Source organism: Desmodus rotundus, chromosome 4, assembly GCF_022682495.2.
Source record: "Desmodus rotundus isolate HL8 chromosome 4, HLdesRot8A.1, whole genome shotgun sequence".
Classification (NCBI taxonomy): domain Eukaryota; kingdom Metazoa; phylum Chordata; class Mammalia; order Chiroptera; family Phyllostomidae; genus Desmodus; species Desmodus rotundus.
In genome coordinates this window covers 109,713,732-109,734,473 of record NC_071390.1, presented here as the reverse complement: position 1 = coordinate 109,734,473, position 20,742 = coordinate 109,713,732, and the positions used below count along the sequence as shown (strand labels likewise).

The 20,742-nt window shown below is 43.9% G+C and overlaps 1 protein-coding gene across 12 annotated transcripts in view; it reads left to right on the top strand.

The window, feature by feature from the left end:
* Positions 1-20,742, top strand: part of CELF2 (CUGBP Elav-like family member 2) — a 499,109-nt gene that overhangs the window by 427,096 nt on the left and 51,271 nt on the right. For 10 of the 12 annotated variants that reach the window (XM_045186434.3, XM_045186435.3, XM_045186444.3 and 7 more), the window contains 3 exons: positions 5,738-5,872; positions 14,106-14,185; positions 18,232-18,390. In XM_045186434.3, the coding sequence (XP_045042369.1) occupies positions 5,738-5,872; positions 14,106-14,185; positions 18,232-18,390 (374 nt within the window). Of the gene's footprint in view, positions 1-5,737; positions 5,873-14,105; positions 14,186-18,231; positions 18,391-20,742 lie in introns of those variants that run through there. The other 2 variants (XM_071221276.1, XM_045186457.2) reach the window with 2 other exon arrangements.

Below are 20,742 nucleotides of genomic sequence, written 5' to 3'. Positions count from 1 at the left end.
ATAAACGCTGCAAGCCTTTTCTGATTTCATGTGGCAGCTTTGACAGGTAAGCAGAGTTTCCAAAGCTCAAAGAGCACAAAGATTTCTTTGGCTCAGATGCTCGAAATAGTTCCTGCAGTTGTGGAAGAAGTATCACGAGCTCTAATTGCACTTTTATTGAGTTTGCTGACATTTATGGATAGCACAAAGGGCTCATCACAGTGAGACAGTTACTGCCTTCGTTATCAGTATGTTCAGATTTTTACAGCTTTGTATTTGCTGAGCGAGACAGGACTTCTCATCACAGATTAATTAGTGATGGACAAATGAATTCCAGAAAAGCAATTACTCTTCTCAGCCTTGGTCTGTCCAGAGACTCTGACACAGGGAACCTCTGTGGTGAGCTCAGAAATGTTGGACTGCTCTTCGATCTGCCTTGCACATCAGTATTTACTGGCCGGGCTTCAGAAACCTCTGTGGCTTTCTACAGTCTGCCCTTTTCATTGGCTCTGATTTAAGCTGCAGCCTCTAGCACATTTATGCCAACTCACTCATGCTTCTACCATGCCAGGTGTCCCCCCCTCAAAGAAGCCCACTGCATTAGCAATAAAATGCTGGGACCTTTAAGAATAACACACTAAGTCAATACCCGAATTTCAATGGACTCCAACTTTTGTTGTTGTTTTTTCCATTGCAAATAGTCGAGCGATGGTGCAGGAAAGGCACTGGAGGAGTGTGGATTTCAGGGACCAGCATATGCTAGCACAGACTTAGTTACTCTCTGTAATTCTATGTGCCATTGAGGGACTGTTTTCCAGCTTTTAATCCCTCACCACTATACAGGAAAAGGTACCAGCAGTGCAAGGTTGAAAATTAAATGCAATTGCACCACGACCATTGTGGTTCAGTTGGTTGGGCATCGTACTGCAAACTGAAAGCTATCCAGTTCGATTCCCGCTCAGAGCACATACCAGGGGTACAGGTTTGGTCCTTGGTTGGGGCGTGTGCAAGAGGCAACAGATCAGTATTTTCCTCACACATCAATGTTTCTCACCCTTTCTCCCTCCCTGCCCCTCTCTCTAAAAATAAATAAATAAAATCTTTTTTTTTTTTTTAAAGAAAGTTAAATGCAGTTGCTAGATCTGAATTTTGTCTAGCAGTGAGTGGTAAGAAAAGCACAGAGGTTGCCTCTGGTGCCGTGCTTGGGGTCTTGGCGGCGGCAGCCAGTACGCACTCTTAGGCCGTGCTCCTGGCAGAGGGGGTTGTCCTCAACTCTGCATGCACAGCATAAACCCATCCTGCTTTCACCCTCCAATGTCACAACTTGTCAGGGGTCCTAAAACCTCAAATCCAGAAATGCCATTCAAGGCCCCATCTCTTTGCTCAAGGCCTCTGAAATTCCCGGGGTCCAGGTGTCAAGTTCAGAGCTCACAGGAGTCAAGATAACTAAAATTGTCAGGGAAGATGCATAGGAGTAGGAGAGTGTTCCCCATCCAGCCTCTTCCTGGTTTACTGGAAGATAAAGAAATAATTTTGAGATTCAAAGTGGAGAGACTCATGGATTTGAAGGCAGTAATTAAATGCCATATGTTAGCACTAAGACACTGGAAAGTTGTTAATTAATTCAGGCCACCCAAATCCAGGTGTGACTTTGACAGGCTGTGTACCAGGGTGTGAGCACAGGCTTACAGTTAGGGATGTTTTTAGAATTTAGTTTCTATTCCCCTAACCTAAAAAAGTTCCCACTTATCGTATCATATTAACCCTTTCTTCTTTAAACCATGGAAGGAGAACTGGAAATGGCCGCTGGCCTTGGAGCCCCCTGTTCTGCCGCGGCCGTTCCCTGTCAGCGGTGGTGCGGCGGCCGGTCTGTGCGGAGCTCTCCGATGTATTGCACCCCCACTCGCTCACTGGTTATCCCGAAGGAAACTAGACTTTTTCCCAAGAGGGCACAGACCTGATGTTTTTTGTTTTGTTTTGTTTTTACTTCCCTAAAGCCCTTAGCACAATATTGTGAACATGGAGGGTTTATTTAAGCAATCCACATTCTTGTGGATTGAAAAAATAAGTGAGGTGCTCACTGCCTGTGAATACTTAGGGAAAACCCCACCAAGAAGTTCATCAAACATGGATAAAAAGTTAAGTAAATTGAAGATAATTATATTTATTTAAAATGTCGACAAGGCTGTTTAGAGGGATCCTTAGCATGGGAAGCCCAGGGAGAATGTGTATGAATGAAACTTCCACTGGAGAAATCAGGAAAACCCAAGGGAGAGCGGAGCTGGGTGTGTGTAGTTAGCCCCGCTCTGCCGTGAGGGCACACACGGCCCAGCTGTCAAAACCACAGAGTAACCCTGACGAGCAAGAGCTTGCAGGCATCCAGCTCCCGTTCAGCACGCGCGTGGGCGCATGGGAAGCATTAACACGTTGACTAGCATATGGATGGGGTGGGTTTTAAGGTTTTTTTATTTTTAACTGATAGTTGCTACTGAAAAAGGGAGAGTCATCAGTCACCCTGCCTGTCTGAGCTTCCCCTTCATGGTGATTAGGAAGTCAGAATTTTAAGTGGTTTCCGTTTCCTGAATATTCATCTTAGTTTAAAAAATCATTTTTTAGCTTACTGAGGAGTTGCGTATTTTGTTTAGTATCATATCCCTCTAAAGTTCAAAATCTGCCAATTGTTTTAGGTAAATACCATAATCGATAGGTTTACCAGTGAAACCAAAAACCGACTGGGAATGTATTACTTGCTTTTGTCTAAAACAAAGACCAGATGCTTTAGGATCAGAAAAAATTGAATAGAAATCTCATCAAGACAGTAGCCACGGCTCCCCACGGGATGGGAGCCCCAGAGATGGGAGGGAGGGAGTGGGGGGATAAGAACTACAGCTAGAAGTTGTTCTGGTCCCGCTGCCCCACATGAGTCAGTTCCCGCTCTCTCCCCGTAGGTTCTAAACCCTGCCACATCCTCTCCCGTGTAAAGGGTCGGGCGTCAGGGTGGCCGTCCTGGTGTCAGAGAGCACAGACACCCCATTGGAAAGGACACTTTTTCTGGGGCATCTCATGTTTCTAGCACTTAGATTGTTGTTGTGCCAATGCTGCCCTTGACTTCCTGTGCTTTTACTAGTTCCCAGGAGACCTTTGGTAGTTCACTTACTCTTCAGGGAGAAAAAAAATCTTAAATTTAAAATTTTTAATCTATATATAGGGAGCCAGGTCCTCAATGGTCTCCTTCTAGGAATCATCCTGTGGCCCCCATTGCCCATGTCTACTCACTGCGTCTCAACACAGACAGAGGTCTTGGACCATCTGTCACCTTCCTGATACATTGAGCCCCTCTCTACAGTAATTGCACCAGTTGTGCTCAAGCCAGGCTGCTTTCCTGCATCTGCCCCAGAGACGGTCCTTATTCCTGATTCCGTACCTGCCCCGTTAGGATGCTGTTCCTTCATCCCACTGCCAGTCTATCTAGCTGGGGCCCACGCTTCTTAAAGGCCAGCTTAACTTCCACATCTTCCATCAAGCCTTTCCCAATAGCCGTGGGGCACAGTTCATGGTTGACAAGTACTGTGGAATTGTGGTTGTGACCCATATTCCTTCAAGCCCTGGAGTTTCTCTGCATCATCTCAGCAGCGGCCCCAGTGTGGAGAGAGGCTGAATGGAAGGACTCTGGGCTCCAGCATGCCCCACCCCCACACACTTAGTCAACCAAAGCATGTGGCTGGGCCACCTCTTTGTCCTATTTAAGAAAGAGAGAAAAGAAATGGGAAAAAGAATAGAGTTTAAACCTTCGTTTTATAGATGGCAAAACAGGCCCACAGAGGTCAGCTCATTCTCTAAGGTCACACATCAGCTTGATGGCTGCGCTGGAACCGGGGCCTGAGTTTCCTCATCCCCGCTTTGCCCCTTCTCGAAGCCGCCTCTGCCTCCTCTGGGCTTGCAGGAAACACCGTAGAGCGAAAAGAAGCCCAGATGGCAGTAGGACACTAGGTCATGGTCCAAGTTTGGACCATCCTTGCTGAATGACCCTGGGCAAGCCCCTTCCCTCTGCCAGGCCTCAGGATCTCTTTTTAGAGGTGGACAAGACATCTCTGAATCTCCTACTTCCAGTCCGGGGTTCTGTGACAGGAGCATTTAGCTGTCTCACTAAGGCCTCTCAGAACTGTGCTGGCCAGTATAGTAGCCACATGTGGCTTTTAAAATTTAAATTAATTGACATTAAATTACATTAAAATCTGATGCCTCAGTCACAGTAGCCATTTTTTTAAGTGCTCAGTAGCCACACGTGGCTTCAGCTGCTGCATGGACATCACTGGAACTTGCCCCGTCCTGCCCAGTTCCGTTGGAAAAGCACCTCCCTGGAGCAAACTCCCGTGCTGCCTCGCTGCCTCACAGGCAGATCTTCTGCCCTGCCTCCCAGAGGGCAGAGACCGCATGGTGTGGCGTGGGTACCAAAAGCAACTGGGCCTAGAAGGTCTAAGGCCCAAGAATGCGGGCTTGTGGGTTAAAGGAAAATGAGACACTTTCCAGCAAAAGAATGAGAGAAACAGAAATAAAAACAATTAAATAGTAACGACAAGATGATAAAGTGTAAACAAAAAAGTTTTCTACAGGGGTGCATGGCGGAGCCTTTCACTAAGCCGGGATGATCCAAGGTGCTGCTGCAGCCGGCTGTCCTCTTTAATTCTAATCATGGGTTGAATGGGATGTGGGAAATGAGCAAGCCGTCTCCCTGAGGGTTTCTATGTCAGTCTCTTGCTCTCTCCTAAAAAAAAAAAAAAGACCCCCAACACTGCCCTGAACTCCACTGTAATGGTGCCTTCCATGCTAACTATAGGCCAGAGCCCCTGAGCTCAAGCGTGTAGATTTTGAGGAAAGTCTCCCTCGTCAGCTGAGGGAAACCTTCCCTTATCTTTGCCCCCAGCAGTTCCAAGGTTAGAATTTGCATGTTGCTGTCGTGACATCCAAAGTGAATTTCTCTTCCTCCAGAGTCCTGCCTCCAAGTGGGAAGAATAGTATTGTTCCCTCCTTGCTCTTTCTTTGGTACGGGGCCATCCTGATGTAATTCTCAAGTAGCTACAGCCCCGTTCTCTTCCCGAGGATCGCCTTCCCCTTTCACTGTAACATGCAGACCACGTGCGCTGTCCTGGTTTGGGTTGCAGAGCCCGTGCTGACGACAGAGGTCGTTTGCTCGGTTTCCAGAGAATTGGGCATCTCTCATCTCCTACTCCTCTCTGGATCTGTGGGGATGAAGCTGTGCAAAATCGGAGAAGGCTGCCTTCATCCCTTAAATGCTTTGTTAGAAGTTTTGTTTACCATTCTATTATATCTGCTCCTTTTGTTTTCCCTCTCCTGACCTTTTTCTTTCCCTGTCACTGAAGTTAAAAAACATCTACACACACACACACAAATCCATCTCCAGAAATATCTCTGTGGAATGGTAGTGTTTAGCAACTACATGGAACTTGAACATTTTAGTAAACATATTACCCATTAGTTTCCAAATGAGGGGAAAGAATTTCTTGGTGTTCTGTGTCCTATGAAGCTATTTGATTAGTAAGAACCAGCTCACAGAGAGTGCAGTGTTCAGGAAGGGCAAGGTGGGAGCGAGTGGAGGCGCCTGAAAGTCTAGGGTCAGCCTCGGGGCCTGCGCTCAGTCTCATGTGATGGGCACCCAGTTTGATGTGGTCACAAAGCATTGATTACAGAAAAAAGGATGGACAGTGGCCTTTGTTCATGTATTATTTTTATCTCCTAGCTGTGGAAGACAGAAAATTGTTCATAGGAATGGTGTCGAAGAAATGTAACGAGAATGATATCAGGGTGATGTTTTCTCCATTTGGCCAGATAGAAGAGTGCCGGATCCTCCGGGGACCCGACGGGCTGAGTCGAGGTGAGTGCGCTGTCACTAAAGTTTCTTTCCCGAAGTGCTAATTGGAGCTCTGTGTCACAGTCAAGGTAGAAGTAGCCACCACACGCAGCTAGGGGTGACCCTGTAACACATTCTGTGTGATAAAGTTATCCAAGCTGAACTTTTCACCATAGGTGAAATGATCGCCTTTTATTTCTCAAGTCGGGAAGGTCTTGGTGCAAACATACCAGCTCAGGTTATCACTGTTAGACGGGAAGCTAGCAGGCTGCCCTGCTGTTCCACATCCCTTTGCAATCTCACATTGAAGTAGATACCGGAGGGGGAGGGAAGATGTGGAAGAGGAGCAGAATACTTACTGTTTTCACCTTAGTTGCTGGCTTTCTGGCTGTGCCTAAAAGAAACGTGAAGGGCGTGGGCCTCTTGACAGTGATGCGAACCAAGGAAAACACCCGTGTTTCCATGTAGGGCAGAGCAGGCATGGACTCGGAGTAACTGGGCCATTCTTGGGGCATCAGGGTTTTCTTTTCAAACCTCCTGGAGTCCTGAACACAGGGAGTCCGTTTAGTAACAGAGAAATGATCTCATCCAGAAGAAGATTGCAGGCTCCTCTTTGTCACCGTGATAGAAGCAAAGGCTGCGGCTCCAAGCACTGACGAAAGCCAGTTCTCACTAGCAGTTATACGAAGTAGTTGGAAATAGCTGTTCTCTTTCCCTGTGTGCCATCCCCTATGACGATGCCACACACCCCTTTTTAAACCACTCATGAGGACTGCCACCGAGTGTCAGCGCCTGTCTGCCTGCAGCTTCCCGACCAGCCCAGGGAGGCCCAGCTGAAAGCAAGTATGTAGAATGTAGTTTTCAGTGTCTCCTAAGAAATCCGTGTTCTTGCAGCATGGAAAGGATTTCGTCCCATTCCTGTAGTTATCAGCGCAAGTTCCATGGGGTTAACTAGAAACGTCTCCTCGTTCCCAGCCTCCAGTTCTGGGACAGCCCTTCCATCCCAAACCACATGCGGAAAGAAGAGGTTGGGCATTAAGTACAAAGCGCTAATTTTCACCTGTCTCCCTAATTTCACTTAAAGTCAGCACCATGTGCGGAAGAACATTTGTTCTTTTGACTTTCAGACATAAGCTTCGTGATGTCAGCTGCCAGAGTTGCAAGCACAGAGAACAAAAGTGTTGCGCCCACATCCACCTCCAGTTCCCCAAATGGAGAGAGTCTAGAGGAAAGCTGGAAGGAGGTGGATCAGCTTGGAGCACACCATCCCTATATTTTCTTGTGCAGGTGGTTCAAAAAAAAAAAAAAGAAAGAGCGGAGGAGGCACAGAGATCACAGTTTGTGCATTCTCTAACAATCTGAACCCTTGTTATGTAACCCTCACTGAAAAGATGGGGTTCTCCAAAAACTGAGCAAGACATTATGTTGCGGGAGATCCCTAAACAGCAGACCCTGTGCCTCCGCCTAACCTGTAGCTTGCCACTTGTGCCGTTACCAGTGTCACCCAAAGTAGTGCGTCCTGCTGGCTCCTCTGCAGCCTCCCAGCAGAAGAACTCCGGATTTCCATCCTAGTCCCTCTGTTCCACCCTAGCACGTCCACACCGCGAGAGCTGCTAGTCATACTTGATCATACGGTTCTTCCGCAGCTATGACAGACATGTGCCCACTTAGGCAGACCAACCAGGACAGAGAATACCAAGGGGAAAGTTAGGATGGCTAAACAAAGGATAAAATATGTAGGAAACACACAATAATATTTTCCCAAGGCCTTCCTGCTGCCAATTTCATAATTAGAGCCACCATTCTTTCTGGTTACTGTCCTCAGTCACTCTTCTGTGTTTTCATTGTATTTTTTCATGAGCCAAGGCACATGGCACTGAGAACAGAAAAGCAGGCCCTAAAATGACTCCTAGTGAAATTTATAGTGGTTTGGGGGTCAATGACCCCCACGTCCTGTCCCAGAACTTCTCCTGACATGAAGTGTTACCATAGTCATTTCATCTCTCTCCCTCAGTCTCCCCATTCATAAATGGCAGCAGCCATAACATCTGTCCTGCGTACCTCAAGGCATCATTGGTTAGCAATGTGGGAGACTTTTGTACAAGCATACCGTCCACGTGGTGTACTGGAGGCCTTGACCGTGGGTTAAGAAGGCATGAATTCTGTTGTCCCTTTGCCAGGCTGGGTCTGTTTGTGCAGTGACCCCCCTCTCACATCTGTCCAGTGGGGACGGTAGTATGTGGCATTGGTGCGTGCAATGTCTCGAGCTCCTTGAGCAGACATGAGTTATTTCTGCAGATGAGATTTTAAAACAACCCCAGCTTTCACAGAAAAGAGCAGGCTACAAGACTTGACAAGAGAATTTGGCCAATGTGATCCGCTATTTGGTCGATGAATTAACCAGCCCTAGACAGAAACAGCCAGTTTCTGAAACAAGTTAGGGAAGACCCTCATCAGTATTTTATGCAAATGCTGGCTCAGTGTAGAGAGCAGAAGCTTCTGCCCTACCCTTTTATTTTTTTTGAACAGAAAAGTAATTTCTGGTGAACTGATGAGATTCCCTATGGCAAAAAAGAAAATACTCATTTATAACCATTTGTTCTGAAATATAAAGACAGACAGTGGTGGGTTTTTCAATGAGCAGGACCCAGGGACTACTGGGTACAGGGGACCGCTCCTGAATCACTGTATTTGTTAAAGGAAAAATTCTCTTTCATGCTACTATTTTGCTTTCATTAAAGAATTGTGATTTTCAATCAAATATTAATAAGTGTCTCCCATTAGTGGCACCACAGATAAAGGGTGCTCAGCACTTCTGGTCTCAGTGCCTGTTGCTGGCTCAGCTGTTTCAAAAATAAATAAAAATTAAGTGAAATGAAAGCCTGGCTGCTCTGAAAATTACTTCCTAATAACTCAGCCAGGGCATAAACTAGTCAATAACAACAAAGTTTTTATTGGGTGGTTCACTTTTCTGTTTTTGCTTTTCAGCTGCAAGCATGATGCTGCTCTCACAGGTGTCTAATGTCGTTTCTTCTCCGTCACATCAGTGGTGTAAATTCCTCCCTGATAGGTATTGAGCTGATGCTTCTCCAGGCTTACTGCCTCAGTGCCCCTCACTGAGCCAGACTAGTGGGCTTCCAGGACCCACAGCTTGGTACCTATCAAGCCGTCCTATACTTTCTATGAGAATCACTGTCTGTAAAAAAGGCATGACCTACCTGTTGGCAAGAAAGATTATTTTAAGAGTCCCATGATTACTCACCGGCACCCAGATCTGTATCATGTTCCAGGATGGGCCCCCCACCCCCACACCCAGGAAACTGTCACAACTGTACACAGACAGCACCTAGCACCTGCCAAGCACATTGCAGCCACTCAGCAAGTAGCAGGACTCTGCCTCGCGTCACGCCATTGCCCACATCTAAACGCGCATTTCCCCTTTGGGGGAAGTAACCTGTTCTGCCATCTTTTCTAATTTGGAAAATTTGGTTTGAGATGCTTTCAAGCACAGTCACAATATTCAGCTCCTCCCACAATGGCAGATCGACCTCGCAGGCCTGCTGCATGAGCCTTCATTGAGAAAGCAAGCAGTGTGCTAGGAACCCACATGTGGCAAGTCAAAAAGGAGATGTAGGCTCTCAGGATCAAAGCTTGAGGCTCTGAGCCAGTGCATTTATGTGACAGTGTTACCTTAGCGTGCTCATTTCCTAAAATACGCCTTTGTTCTCACCCATAACCCCTCAGTCAGAATGGACTATTTGGGCACAGTCGACACGGTTTTCCGCACCATGGCAACTGAATATTTGTAACTCAAAGACAATGACGGAATTTATTTCATGTTTCTTTCCCCAAAACTATAGTCAAATCTCCACTGCCATTTAAGGTAACTTGCTCTTGTTTAAGATTATTCCAGCTGTGTTTATGGTATTCCAACATTCTCCTGCCAAAACCCTTGACAAATGAATTGGCAATATTTTCAGGGATGTTGGCGAGCACTGACTGGACTCAGCCATTGTATCCTCATTTGTTTTTGTTATATCCGATCAGGATGTTAAGATAGGGGGTTGGACTCGTGAAACATGTACACAGTGAGGGACTCAGTTTTGAGCACAACATTTTAGTCTTGCCCGCGTAATACCTTAACATTCAGAAATGTAGGAACTTTCATCACATGCCCCCTGGATTATTAACTGTACCTTGTCGTCTTGCTCTGGACACAATCTTCCATGCTCATCTCAGGGATGAGCTTGTGCCAACTATTCAGTCCTAGTCTGCCCTCAACCTTAGGTGCCCTGAGTGAATGATCTCCATGCCATTTTAAAATAAATGGACCAACATTGGGAATGGTTGATTAGAGTATTAATTGTGGCGCTCCATTGTTATTATGCTGATAACATGTGTTTAATAACCCCTGCCACTGCTCAGAAAGATGCAGTGAGGAAAATTGGCTGCATTATGATCTTTTCTTGGCAGAATGAGAATTTATAAACAAGTTTTGCATAGGTTGAAATCTCCTACATGCTACACACGTTATTTTAAATTACACTTTTTTCCGTTGAAATATAGCAGGCTGCCGTGCCTTTTTCAGAGAAGTAGCACAAAAGAGGCCTGGGCATTGTACGTGCTTTCTGAAGTGCCTGTATCTCTTTGTGTGTACAGAGCAAGAATTCATCTAGTTCTCTAAAAATCCTCTTGCAGCCCAGAGAAAAGGTAGAACACCTGAGTTAAGCTATCCTTTCAATTGCGATGACAAGTGTAATAGATGTGTTCCAAAATCTTCTCTGTGACAGGGCCCCGTGCTTTCCCTAGATCCTGTCTGTAGGAGGAAATTACTTTGAGAAACCTTTCCCCAGTCAATCATTTATCTGTTTTAGCAGCAGGAAGGCAACCTCACCGAAATAAAAGGAATTAAACTCCTTTCATTTCTACTAGCAATCTCTCACTTTCTGAAAATGGAGACAATAAATAATTGCAAGGTTGTCCACATTTACAGACGAAAATTTTTCTTCTTCTTCTTCTTCTTCTTTTTTTTTTTTTTTTTGCTATTATGTTTTTGGAGGCCTTAAGATGGTAACATACAGACTGTCTTATCTAACCCATCCACCCCCCCCAAAAAATGTAGCTTCATTGTTGGGGTACGTGTATCTTTTCTCCCAAATCTGCTTTCTCTTGTGTTTTGGTCAGTAGCATGAGAACTGGCTGCTGAGACAGCACACACAACAGGCTAGAAAACTTAAGGAGAAGACCTTCCAAGATCAGGACGGGTGTCCTGTCAAGACCCTGTGACCCCCACTGCACCCAGAAGCTCATTTTTAGTAGAAAAAGGGGATAATTATGGCCTAACTTATTTCTGTCCACAAACAGTCGTCTGGTTAACTTGCAGAAGGAGCCAGCAGCCAGTCTTGGTGGCGGGAGCTTGTGTGGGTGAAAAGCCCCACTTTGGAGGTCTAACCCTAGATAGCCACCACAGCGTTTCCAGCAGGGTTGAAAGAAAATTGAAATCCAACCATAGCACTACTATGACCTGCTGTTTTAGAGAAATTAACACAGGGTAGAAACCACCAATCCATGAAACATTTGGTTCTGAAGTTGCTGAACTTCATCCAGAGGAACATAGCAAAATTTTTCAACATGTGCTCTCACTTCATAAATGACACAGTAATTTTCTCTCCTAAGTAACTGAGCACAGCGCACAGTACAAAACTTGACAACCGCGGAGGAGACGACTTCCCCCTTACTGTACTACTGCCAGTGGAATAAAAAGGTTAAAGAAGTCATCAGACCTGGCAGATCATTTATTTTTGGCTGGGCTGAGGATCATATAATTAGAAGCATCAGTGGAGCTTTAATTGCAGGTTTCAACCCAAAAGGGCAGTGGGTTGAGTGTTATAGAGGTATAATTTTATTGTTCTATTGCTAATACTCTTCTTTTTAGACCTGTTAATTACTATATACCTCTTTCTAAGTTATTTACAAAAGTCCTGCTTGTTCCGAAATTGTGGTAAATGCATAAACTGTGCCTTATTGATCGCTGTTGACATTTTGGTTTTAATGCCTTCCTAGCCTCCATTTGGAAGCTGTCAGTTTGGCACATGTTCCTGGATAATAAGAGCAAATGAAGTGAATGAAACCGTTCTTTTGACTATGAAAAGCAGTTAGTCCTGGCCTCACTGGTTTTAGCTAGATCTCCATTAGATTATTTGCTTTTACCTCCATTGTGCTCTCCAGACGGGAAAAGAAAAAAATCTCCTGGTGTTATTTCCTCTTTTAATAACGTCTGTGATGATGACAGTGTCTTTGAAGAGGTATTCCTTTGAAATGGGTGGTAAATCTGGGACACCGCCATTTCTCCACAGAGCTGAGTGTCAGTATGGAAGCCGGTAGAGGTCCTGTCCCCCGTCTCACACTGTTACACACGTCATCTAGGTGCCTTAGCGTGGGTTGCCAAATTGCTTTTATTGATGAAAAAACTTGCAGCCAGTATGTTTAAGTAAAAGCTTCTCCAGCTGCTCTGACGTCAGAGAACTCTCTGAACAGCTAAGCATTCCTAGTGAGCTGTACTTCAGGCTTCAGAAGGCCAGCTTCACGGGGAGGTGAACGTGAGATGACTCGCCCATGCACTGAGAGTTCTATGTGTTAAAAATTGTAGCATAATGCAAAAAAAAAATGCATTGACTTATTTTATGACTGGATGTTGTTGTGCTTTTGGGTTAATGGGCAGGCATTGCTGTTTGGTTAAAAGGTGCTAGTACAGTATTGACTTGATAATCTCACCAGATACACACATAGAGCAAAAGAAGGAAATAAGGTTTAGGGCTCACAAGTGGATTTATGCAAACCAACCATCCCCTGGTGTTTAGATGTAGAACATTCTGTTGGGTGTCCTGGCAACAAGGGCAACCGTCTCGCTGTGTTGATGCCAGAACTCCACTCTCTTGCCTTCACTCTGAGATGACAACGGGCTTTTCAGCCTCTCAGTGTTTAGATCCGCTTCATTTGGAAATCTTTTTAAGTAGTAATAATAATAACATTTTGAGTAAATTGAGTGGAACACTAAATTATTCTCTGATACCTAAGTTCAAACTGTGCAAGGCTAAACAAGCTGAAAATCAATGCACTTTTAAAGTCATTAGAGATCCTAAGTGAAATAAGTCTGTGTTGCTTCAGCTCAGCTTTTAGTGTGCTGTGGTTTTATTATAAAAATCAGCCTGAATCTGCATTAATTTCACAGTCTTTTTCTCTAAGAAGCCCAGGGGTGCATGATGAATAAAATGTGAATTTCAAAAGACGGTGTTTTTATTAGTGAAAAGGGCAGTGAGCTGTGTAGCTGCAGCGGTGACCTGCACGGTGGCCAGTGTGGCTGCGCAGTGCGGGGACAGGCACTGGAGGGTCTAGTTATTTATCAGGACGAGAAAAAAATAGCCATGGAATGTGTGATGGGTCTCCCAGGAGACACTCGGAGAAGTAATGTACATTGTCTTGTGAATGTTAGACTTTAGGTCAAATCGCTGATACATATCAGAAACTCACAACTTCCGAAAGTCATAAAGATTCTACACAAATAAGGAAATCCGTTGCAAATTTAAAATTTTTCCTTTATATGCAGTGTTGAGTCTTCTCAGAATAATACAGCATTTGTTTTTGTTCCTAATTAATAAGTACTGGTTTGTGCAGGATTTGGTATATTGGTTTACATTTGAACGTCATCAATGTATATTTATACACGTATACTTTTTAACTATCCAGAAGAGATCAGATGTATTTATTTGCTGACATTTCGAGTTCTTGGAACTTTATGCTCATTTGCCCTTGGAGGATTTTATTACATGCTGCTTAAAAATCAACGCTAAAATTTGAAATCCAGAGCCCTAATATGTTTATGCCCTAAGTAGAGATAATCAGCCAGGCAGAAAATGTAAAGTAACAACTTTTTATTTTAGAAAATGTAAACTAGATCTTGCTAATTTCAAACCCGTGGCTAGAAAGAGTACCCAACTTCCTTCTCCTCGTCTCCATTTAAAAAATAAACTAATCAGTCAGCAGATCTTTCGACTTTGGTCAGATTAGCAAGTCAGCACTGTGAGTAAAAAGCAAAATGTGATACAACCAAAGGGAGAAGTTGTTTATTTTCATGTACTACTGAGAACAGTGTCGTCCTGTGGCCGTTCTCGTAGACCGTGTTGGTTTAACAAGCGTCCAACCCTTTTGTCTTGTTGTTTTTTGTCTTTCCTGCTCCCTGTCCCCTTGTTTCCCACAGGCTGTGCGTTTGTCACATTTTCTACAAGGGCAATGGCACAGAATGCAATCAAAGCCATGCACCAGTCTCAGACCATGGAGGTACTGTATCATCTGCCCTTTCTTTGTTTTCTTTGTGCAAATGATGGGGATGGTAACGCAGTTCTCTCCTGTGTGCATCGTTCACATGACAATCACAGATTTAAGCTCTCACCATCTTTCTCCATTCGTCCATACTCATTCTCTCTCCTCTCTCTTTCTCTCTCTCTCTGTCTCTCTTCTCTCTCTCTCAATCTTTCCCCTGATGACTTGAAATGGATTTAGGAAAGCCTTCCACCTGCTCTCCATTATTTCTTGAGCCTTTTATTACAGTGGCCAAGGGTCTGCCATGTAAGGTCATGATGCAGTTTAAGCCAAGTAATATTTTGTACCTAAAGGGTCACACCCACTCCTCAGCCCAGGGTTAGCACGGATTATATATGGGCAACCCCCACTCCAAATTGCAATCTGCCCTGTGCTCACAGGGCTCTTTTTGCTTTTTAACGTGGGATCAAGTTTTCTTTAGTCAAACAGAATTGTGTTTTTGCATCAAGAATGTTGGAGAAATTAACTATTTCTCCCACTTTGTTTAAACAGTGAAAATACTCTTGGATGAGAGTCCCTTGAAAAATTAGATTTGTCTCCTTACTAAAAAAATGAACAATAACCCAGAAGCATAAAGGCTCAAACTTGGTCTCCTAATGAGACATAGCGGATTTAAGGGAAGATAAATACGTTGGCATGGGTGTTCACCCACCAATGCAAGATAGATGGCTCTATACTTTTAGTCTGTGATTTGGGTCATGGCCTTTCAGAATTTTGCACAAAAGCATTCCAAGAGTGATATGCTGTTACTTATTCTGTATTGTCTGATAGAATCATTTGGGAGTGCATGTGCTGCTGTATTGTGTACACTGTATCTTTGTGTATGGGTGATCTTTTCCACAGGTGGCCTTGTGGCTTTATCCGAAGTTATATTTTTCATCTTTGGGGAAAAAAATATTTTCAATTTTATTTAATCTGCAAAAATTTCTTTATTGACTGAGCTTCTTTTTCGGCCTCCATTTTTTGGGGGGGGTTATTTTTTGTTTATTTGTTTTGTTTGTTTTTTGCAATGCTGCATCTCCCAAAGCATGCTGGGAGCTAAGTGCTCATTATGCGTCATGTTTTGTGGGCACCTTTTTTATGGTGAGCCAAAAGGTGGGTGGGCAGGGGGGAATGAGTGTGCATGGCCTTGTCATTAAGTGTTTATTGTACTTTTCTGAGTTTTGATATCAGCATTGCAAAGCCTATTGTCTTTTTCAAACTTCATTTTGACTTTGATATTCCTAACATATCTTATATAATCGCTGTGTTTTCCTTTCAGTGCAATGCATTTTTAAGATACTCCCACCCCCCTACCTGAAGGCAAGCTCAGGTGAAAATCCGGCCATGATAGGAGATAATTAGCAGGATCTGAAATACCTAGGAAGCCAGTCTCGTACAACATGCAGTCATCTGCGTGACAGTTTTTGTCCCCGCTTTCTCTTAACTTGGGCTGCTCCATTACTGTGGATCAGTTGGATTTTCAGCTCCATTTCAGTTTGGAGATTAAAACAGAGGTGCTGTTAGGAAAGTCTTTACCTGTATTTATTATCTTCCATGTATGTGTTTCATCCTTAATTATTTTTATTTTCCATAATTGAGTGGTTTGTACCTGAATTGGTCTCATCTTAGATAATTTTTTTAGTCTAAATTCTTTGAGCTCTGTTAGAGACATTGCCACCCCAACCTCTGCGCCCAGAGCCCCCTCCCGCCAGCAGAGCCACAGAGTGCTAGTGCGGGGCTGGGTTCCCCTGTTAGCACAGAGGGGGCGCTGGAGGACAGAAAGCAGACAGGGTGTGAACCCGACCCTAGGAACAGTAGGCTCTCAGCGTGGGAAGGTTCTGCTGTAGAGGATGGGGTGTACTGATTCTTAAGAAGTCCTTGATCCTTTGTTATTAATACCTACTATAAAAAAATCAAATTTGGTGCACATGTTTGAAATCTGGACATCCATGCTTAAAGAATGGGGCCCTCAGACACTTAAATGTCTTGTTCAAAAATATTGACATTCGAATGGAAAATGATACATTATGCAGTTACATTATAGTGGTACAACTGAAGTATGGTTTTTTTTTAACAAATTACATTATTTTCAGGACTCTGGCTCACATCTTTAATCAAGATGTATTATCTAAGAGATTCGAATTGAAAATGATGTGAATGTCAAAGTTTGAGAGAACACGTTTTCTAAAATAATTAATTTATAATATTGTACCTTTTATTTTTCTACTTTCCTCCAATCTATTCCTATCCCATTTTTCCGTTTCATGGTTTAAACAAGTACTATTTGAGCTATAATCATTGGCCTGATTTTCTGCTTTTATATCATCTTTTCATATTTAAGGAAGAAGAAAAACAACAGTAAATGTACTGTTAGGAGGAGATGCTATCATTTGTTATGGAACGGTTTGGTACAGCCATAATAACCCTTTTCCATGCAAAACCCTTTCTCTATATAATTTTCCTCTTCAGAGTATTTTGCCCTCTTTAAGGAATGAAGTGCTGAAATACGGAGCAGATGAAGAAAAATGAAGCATAGCTTTTTTTTTAAATGGTGGAAATACCACTTTTGTGCACTTTTCTGACATTTAACATTCTGCACTGTGACTCTGGCTACCAGAGCTGAAGACCGACACGCTGGGAATTCAACAAAGTCACCTCACTCTTTCACATTCTTTGGTAACAACAGACATGATAGTCTCACATCTTCATAGCTGCCTCCCCAGTAACTACCCAAGGTGATAAGGAAATGCAAGTTTGTTTTCTAGGAGAAAGAAAAGTGACCCAAAGGGAAGAGAAAGGAAAAGCTCATTTAAATAGGAATATAAAATTTCTGAGAGGAGTGAGAGAGGTCTATTATCATGCTGAGTTTCAATAAAAGTTTTTTTTAATCACTTGGGTAGAATTACTACTTTTTACCTCAGCAAAATTTTAACCGCTTTAATTGTGCTGAAAAGTGAAGGCAACCTACACTGAGAAGGAGAAGAGACGGGGAGGGAGCAGGAACTGTTTCTCCTGAGTGTTTACCCAGTACAGCTGTTTAAAAGGTGCTTCCACAAGGAGGTCTTCTCCAGGCCTTGAGGAGTTGGGACCTTCTTCTCCCCAATGATTCCATCTGTATCAAACATGAATTCGCACTACTATATAACCCTTGGCCATTTCTCACCACCCAACTCCTTTCCTTTTGAAGGAAATGAAACCTGAAAGAAGCACCTAGAAGGCTGAGATTAGTTAGAAAAAGAATTCAAGTAGACTCCTCCCTCTACCATTCATGCTATATCTCCTTTGATTAAACTATCCTTTTTTTTTTTTTTTTTTTGATTCACAGTAGCTCTGGGGCTGTGGATAATGTAGATATGATACGGAAGGAAGAGAGATCTTTCTGAAAACATGGGAACAATTACATTGGTCATTGCCTATGTTCTGTGAATATTTCCTTCATTCATCTGTGTTTCTAAAAACAAATCCACTTTTCCTGATTATGTTGCTGGATCAATATGATCCCCACAGTTCCAGTTTAAAAATACATAACTGAAAATTGGAGAGAGTGAAAAAACGAACGAGTGAGAGATGTTTTTATTCCCATCACAACTCCCGCCCCCAAGCTTGTCCCCTGCTCACATGTGGAAAGACGCAGACACACAAAACAGGCCTATCTCTCAGACAGGTAAACCATGAAGCTTAAAGAAACTGATGAGGTCTCTCATCTCTGAGGAGGTCCTCAGAAGGTTGAAGGAAGACACACGAAGAAGGATGGAAGGAGAGGCAGTTTAATAACGAGAACAAGAAAGCAAATGGCTCCACCAACCAGCAGATCCCCAAAGAAACCAATGACAGTATCTGGAAATTTCTGTTGATGGTGCAATTCAGAGAAGAAGAAGGAATATCAAACCATTTTAAAACCATTCCAGACCCTTCCATGTTGCTCCAAGATAGTTCAGAAAGCTAGATCCAGTGCTGAGTTTCATGAGCGGATTCGACCAGGCTGTAACTCCCTCTTCACTTTCCGCTGTGTCTGACCACAGGGCTGCTCTTCACCTATTGTGGTGAAGTTTGCTGACACTCAGAAGGACAAAGAGCAAAGACGCCTCCAACAGCAGCTCGCACAGCAGATGCAACAGCTCAACACTGCCACCTGGGGGAACCTGACGGGACTGGGCGGACTCACCCCGCAGTACCTGGCGGTAAGTGCTGCAGGCTGGTCAGTGTGTGGCCCCCAGGAGAGAGGGGAGCAAACCCACTGCAACTCTTACAACCTACTTGTCCCCTAAGTATGCCAAAGAATTCATTTAGGGAGCACTTTGAGTCTCGAGAGATTATTGAAATCAGCATTGATGCGAATATTTTTTCAAGCTAAGTGGGTTAGCATAGCACATGACTAATTTAATTCTTGCTTGATATAGGCTGAGCAGAGTCCCACAAGGCTAAATTTCTCAACAGGCGGTTATTTCAGGGTGCTGAGGCAGTGTGGTCGGAGGGCTTACTGCCGCGGAGGTCAGTCCATTCCATGTCAGCACTCAGATGAAATCCACATGGAGCTCTTCCTTCCCTGATCCCGGGTCTTCCCGTGAAACTCTGTCAACTAGATTAAATATTTCTTGCTTTATCTATTTGATACCAAAAATTTAGATCTGCTTTCAGGCCAAATAGATGCAGTTCTTTCAGTCATCCATCACATTTCATTGTCTCTAAACTTTTTGGTTTCTTGATTTTTTTTCCTTGAGCCACCTATTGTATTTCACTCTGTCAGTGTCTTTATTAACATACAGTCGCCTGAATTTAAGACAGTTCCCCTTGTAAGACGTCAGCAGCACCGAGTGGTGACCCTAGTGCAGACTCAAAAATCTCTTAATGTGGTTTGAGAGGGGCGTTTGCGGTAACCATGGCACATGCTGCACTGAAGGCAGCTAATATGCCTCCAAGTCTTTATCTATCTTTCCTTGAACCCCTGCCACACCATGCTACTGTACTCCTTTTTTCCATTTGAAACCTAAAGGCTGGACTCCACCTTCGTTAATGTAATTTCATGTTGTGAGATTGGGCTTTCTTCCCAGCCTCTGCCAGTGTGTTTGTGCAGACGTTTATGTGTCTGCGTCCTAACGCAGTCCCTCCCAGGACCATAGGACCCACTAGACTTATTTTGTCACAGCCTGTCCTGTTCTGCAAAATAGTCCTCCCCGTGGTTTTGAGAAGTTGGCCTGCTCACCTGTACCGGTGAGAAAAGGGAGACTCCGAAAGGTTCCCTCACTGGACCTGAAGTCACACCGGGGACGGTCTGGCGGGACTCAGCCTTCCAGCCTTCCATGTGTCCTCTCCGTCTGGCCAGGCTGCCTCTCAGAGACCAGAATGTCTCCTGTAACTTTTTGCCTACTGGGGTCCTGCATGGAATAGCTACGCGACACACGCTTGACTAATAAATAAGGATCGTGCTTCTCCTCTCTGTACCTGAGTCCTCGCTAAAACCATTGACCGAATTTCCTTCCCTTTCACACCCTTTCTCCGTCCGACCCACAAAGACGCCGCGGGAGGTTTTGCCAGTGCCTTGCTAAGTCTCTGTACACTCTGCCGCGTTTTTCTTGGTCTATCAGTCTAGAAATTATATGGGGGGAAAAAAAGAAATGAGTATAACTTAATTTATTTTTCATAAACTGGTGCTTTTCAGATGTTCACAGACCATGTTTAATAGTGTATATGAGAATTTTTATCAGAGATTGAAGGCAAGCTCACCTTTTCTTTTCATGATTTCTGAGAATCCAGCTTCACGCTCCACCGTCTCGCAAAGCCAAGGCGCACGAGCCTGGCCCTGGTCTGCGGCACATGCCCGTCCCGTGCCCCACAGTTTACCGAAATCTCTGGCCATGTTTCTTTGGTCACAAATGCAAAAGATTTCTGTATTCTGAAAGAAAATCAGTCTCATCCTCACTCACAAAACACATTTCTATACACGCTTTCCTGTGTTTTCTCCTACTTTGAATTGAAGGTCCGTTTCTGTGAGGGCCCCTGGCCTTTAAGGCATCCCCTGCCTGTGTTCATGGTGGGGCCCGACTCTGGCTCACCAGGCAGTGTATTGCAGTGGGAAGAACGCTCAGTAATAGTTTAATGACACTCCGGTCTACTTACCTCAGTAGCTTTTAATTCCTCAAAATACCTTCAAAGCGTATTTTACTTTTACTTTAATTTTTAAAGCTATCTAATAGGAGGAGGGAGTAAGGGGTCATAATCACAAAACAATGGAAGACCCAAGCAATCAAATGAAAATAAGGGAGTTTTCATCACAATGGGTAATCCCTGGCTCCTCCCCCTTCTTCCCTCTTCCCGTGTGTGTATGTGTGTATCTGTCTTTTTCTTTCTCCCTGCGATGTCTAGGTAATAAACAAGTGTGGGCAAAAGTACATTAAATTACCAGCCACCGTTACCTAAAAGATAAATCATAAGTAAGGATAAAAAAATTATAAGAAGAAAAATAATACAAATAAATACAATAATTAAATGACAACACAAGAATAAACTGTTTCGGGTCCTCACCCCTGTATTCC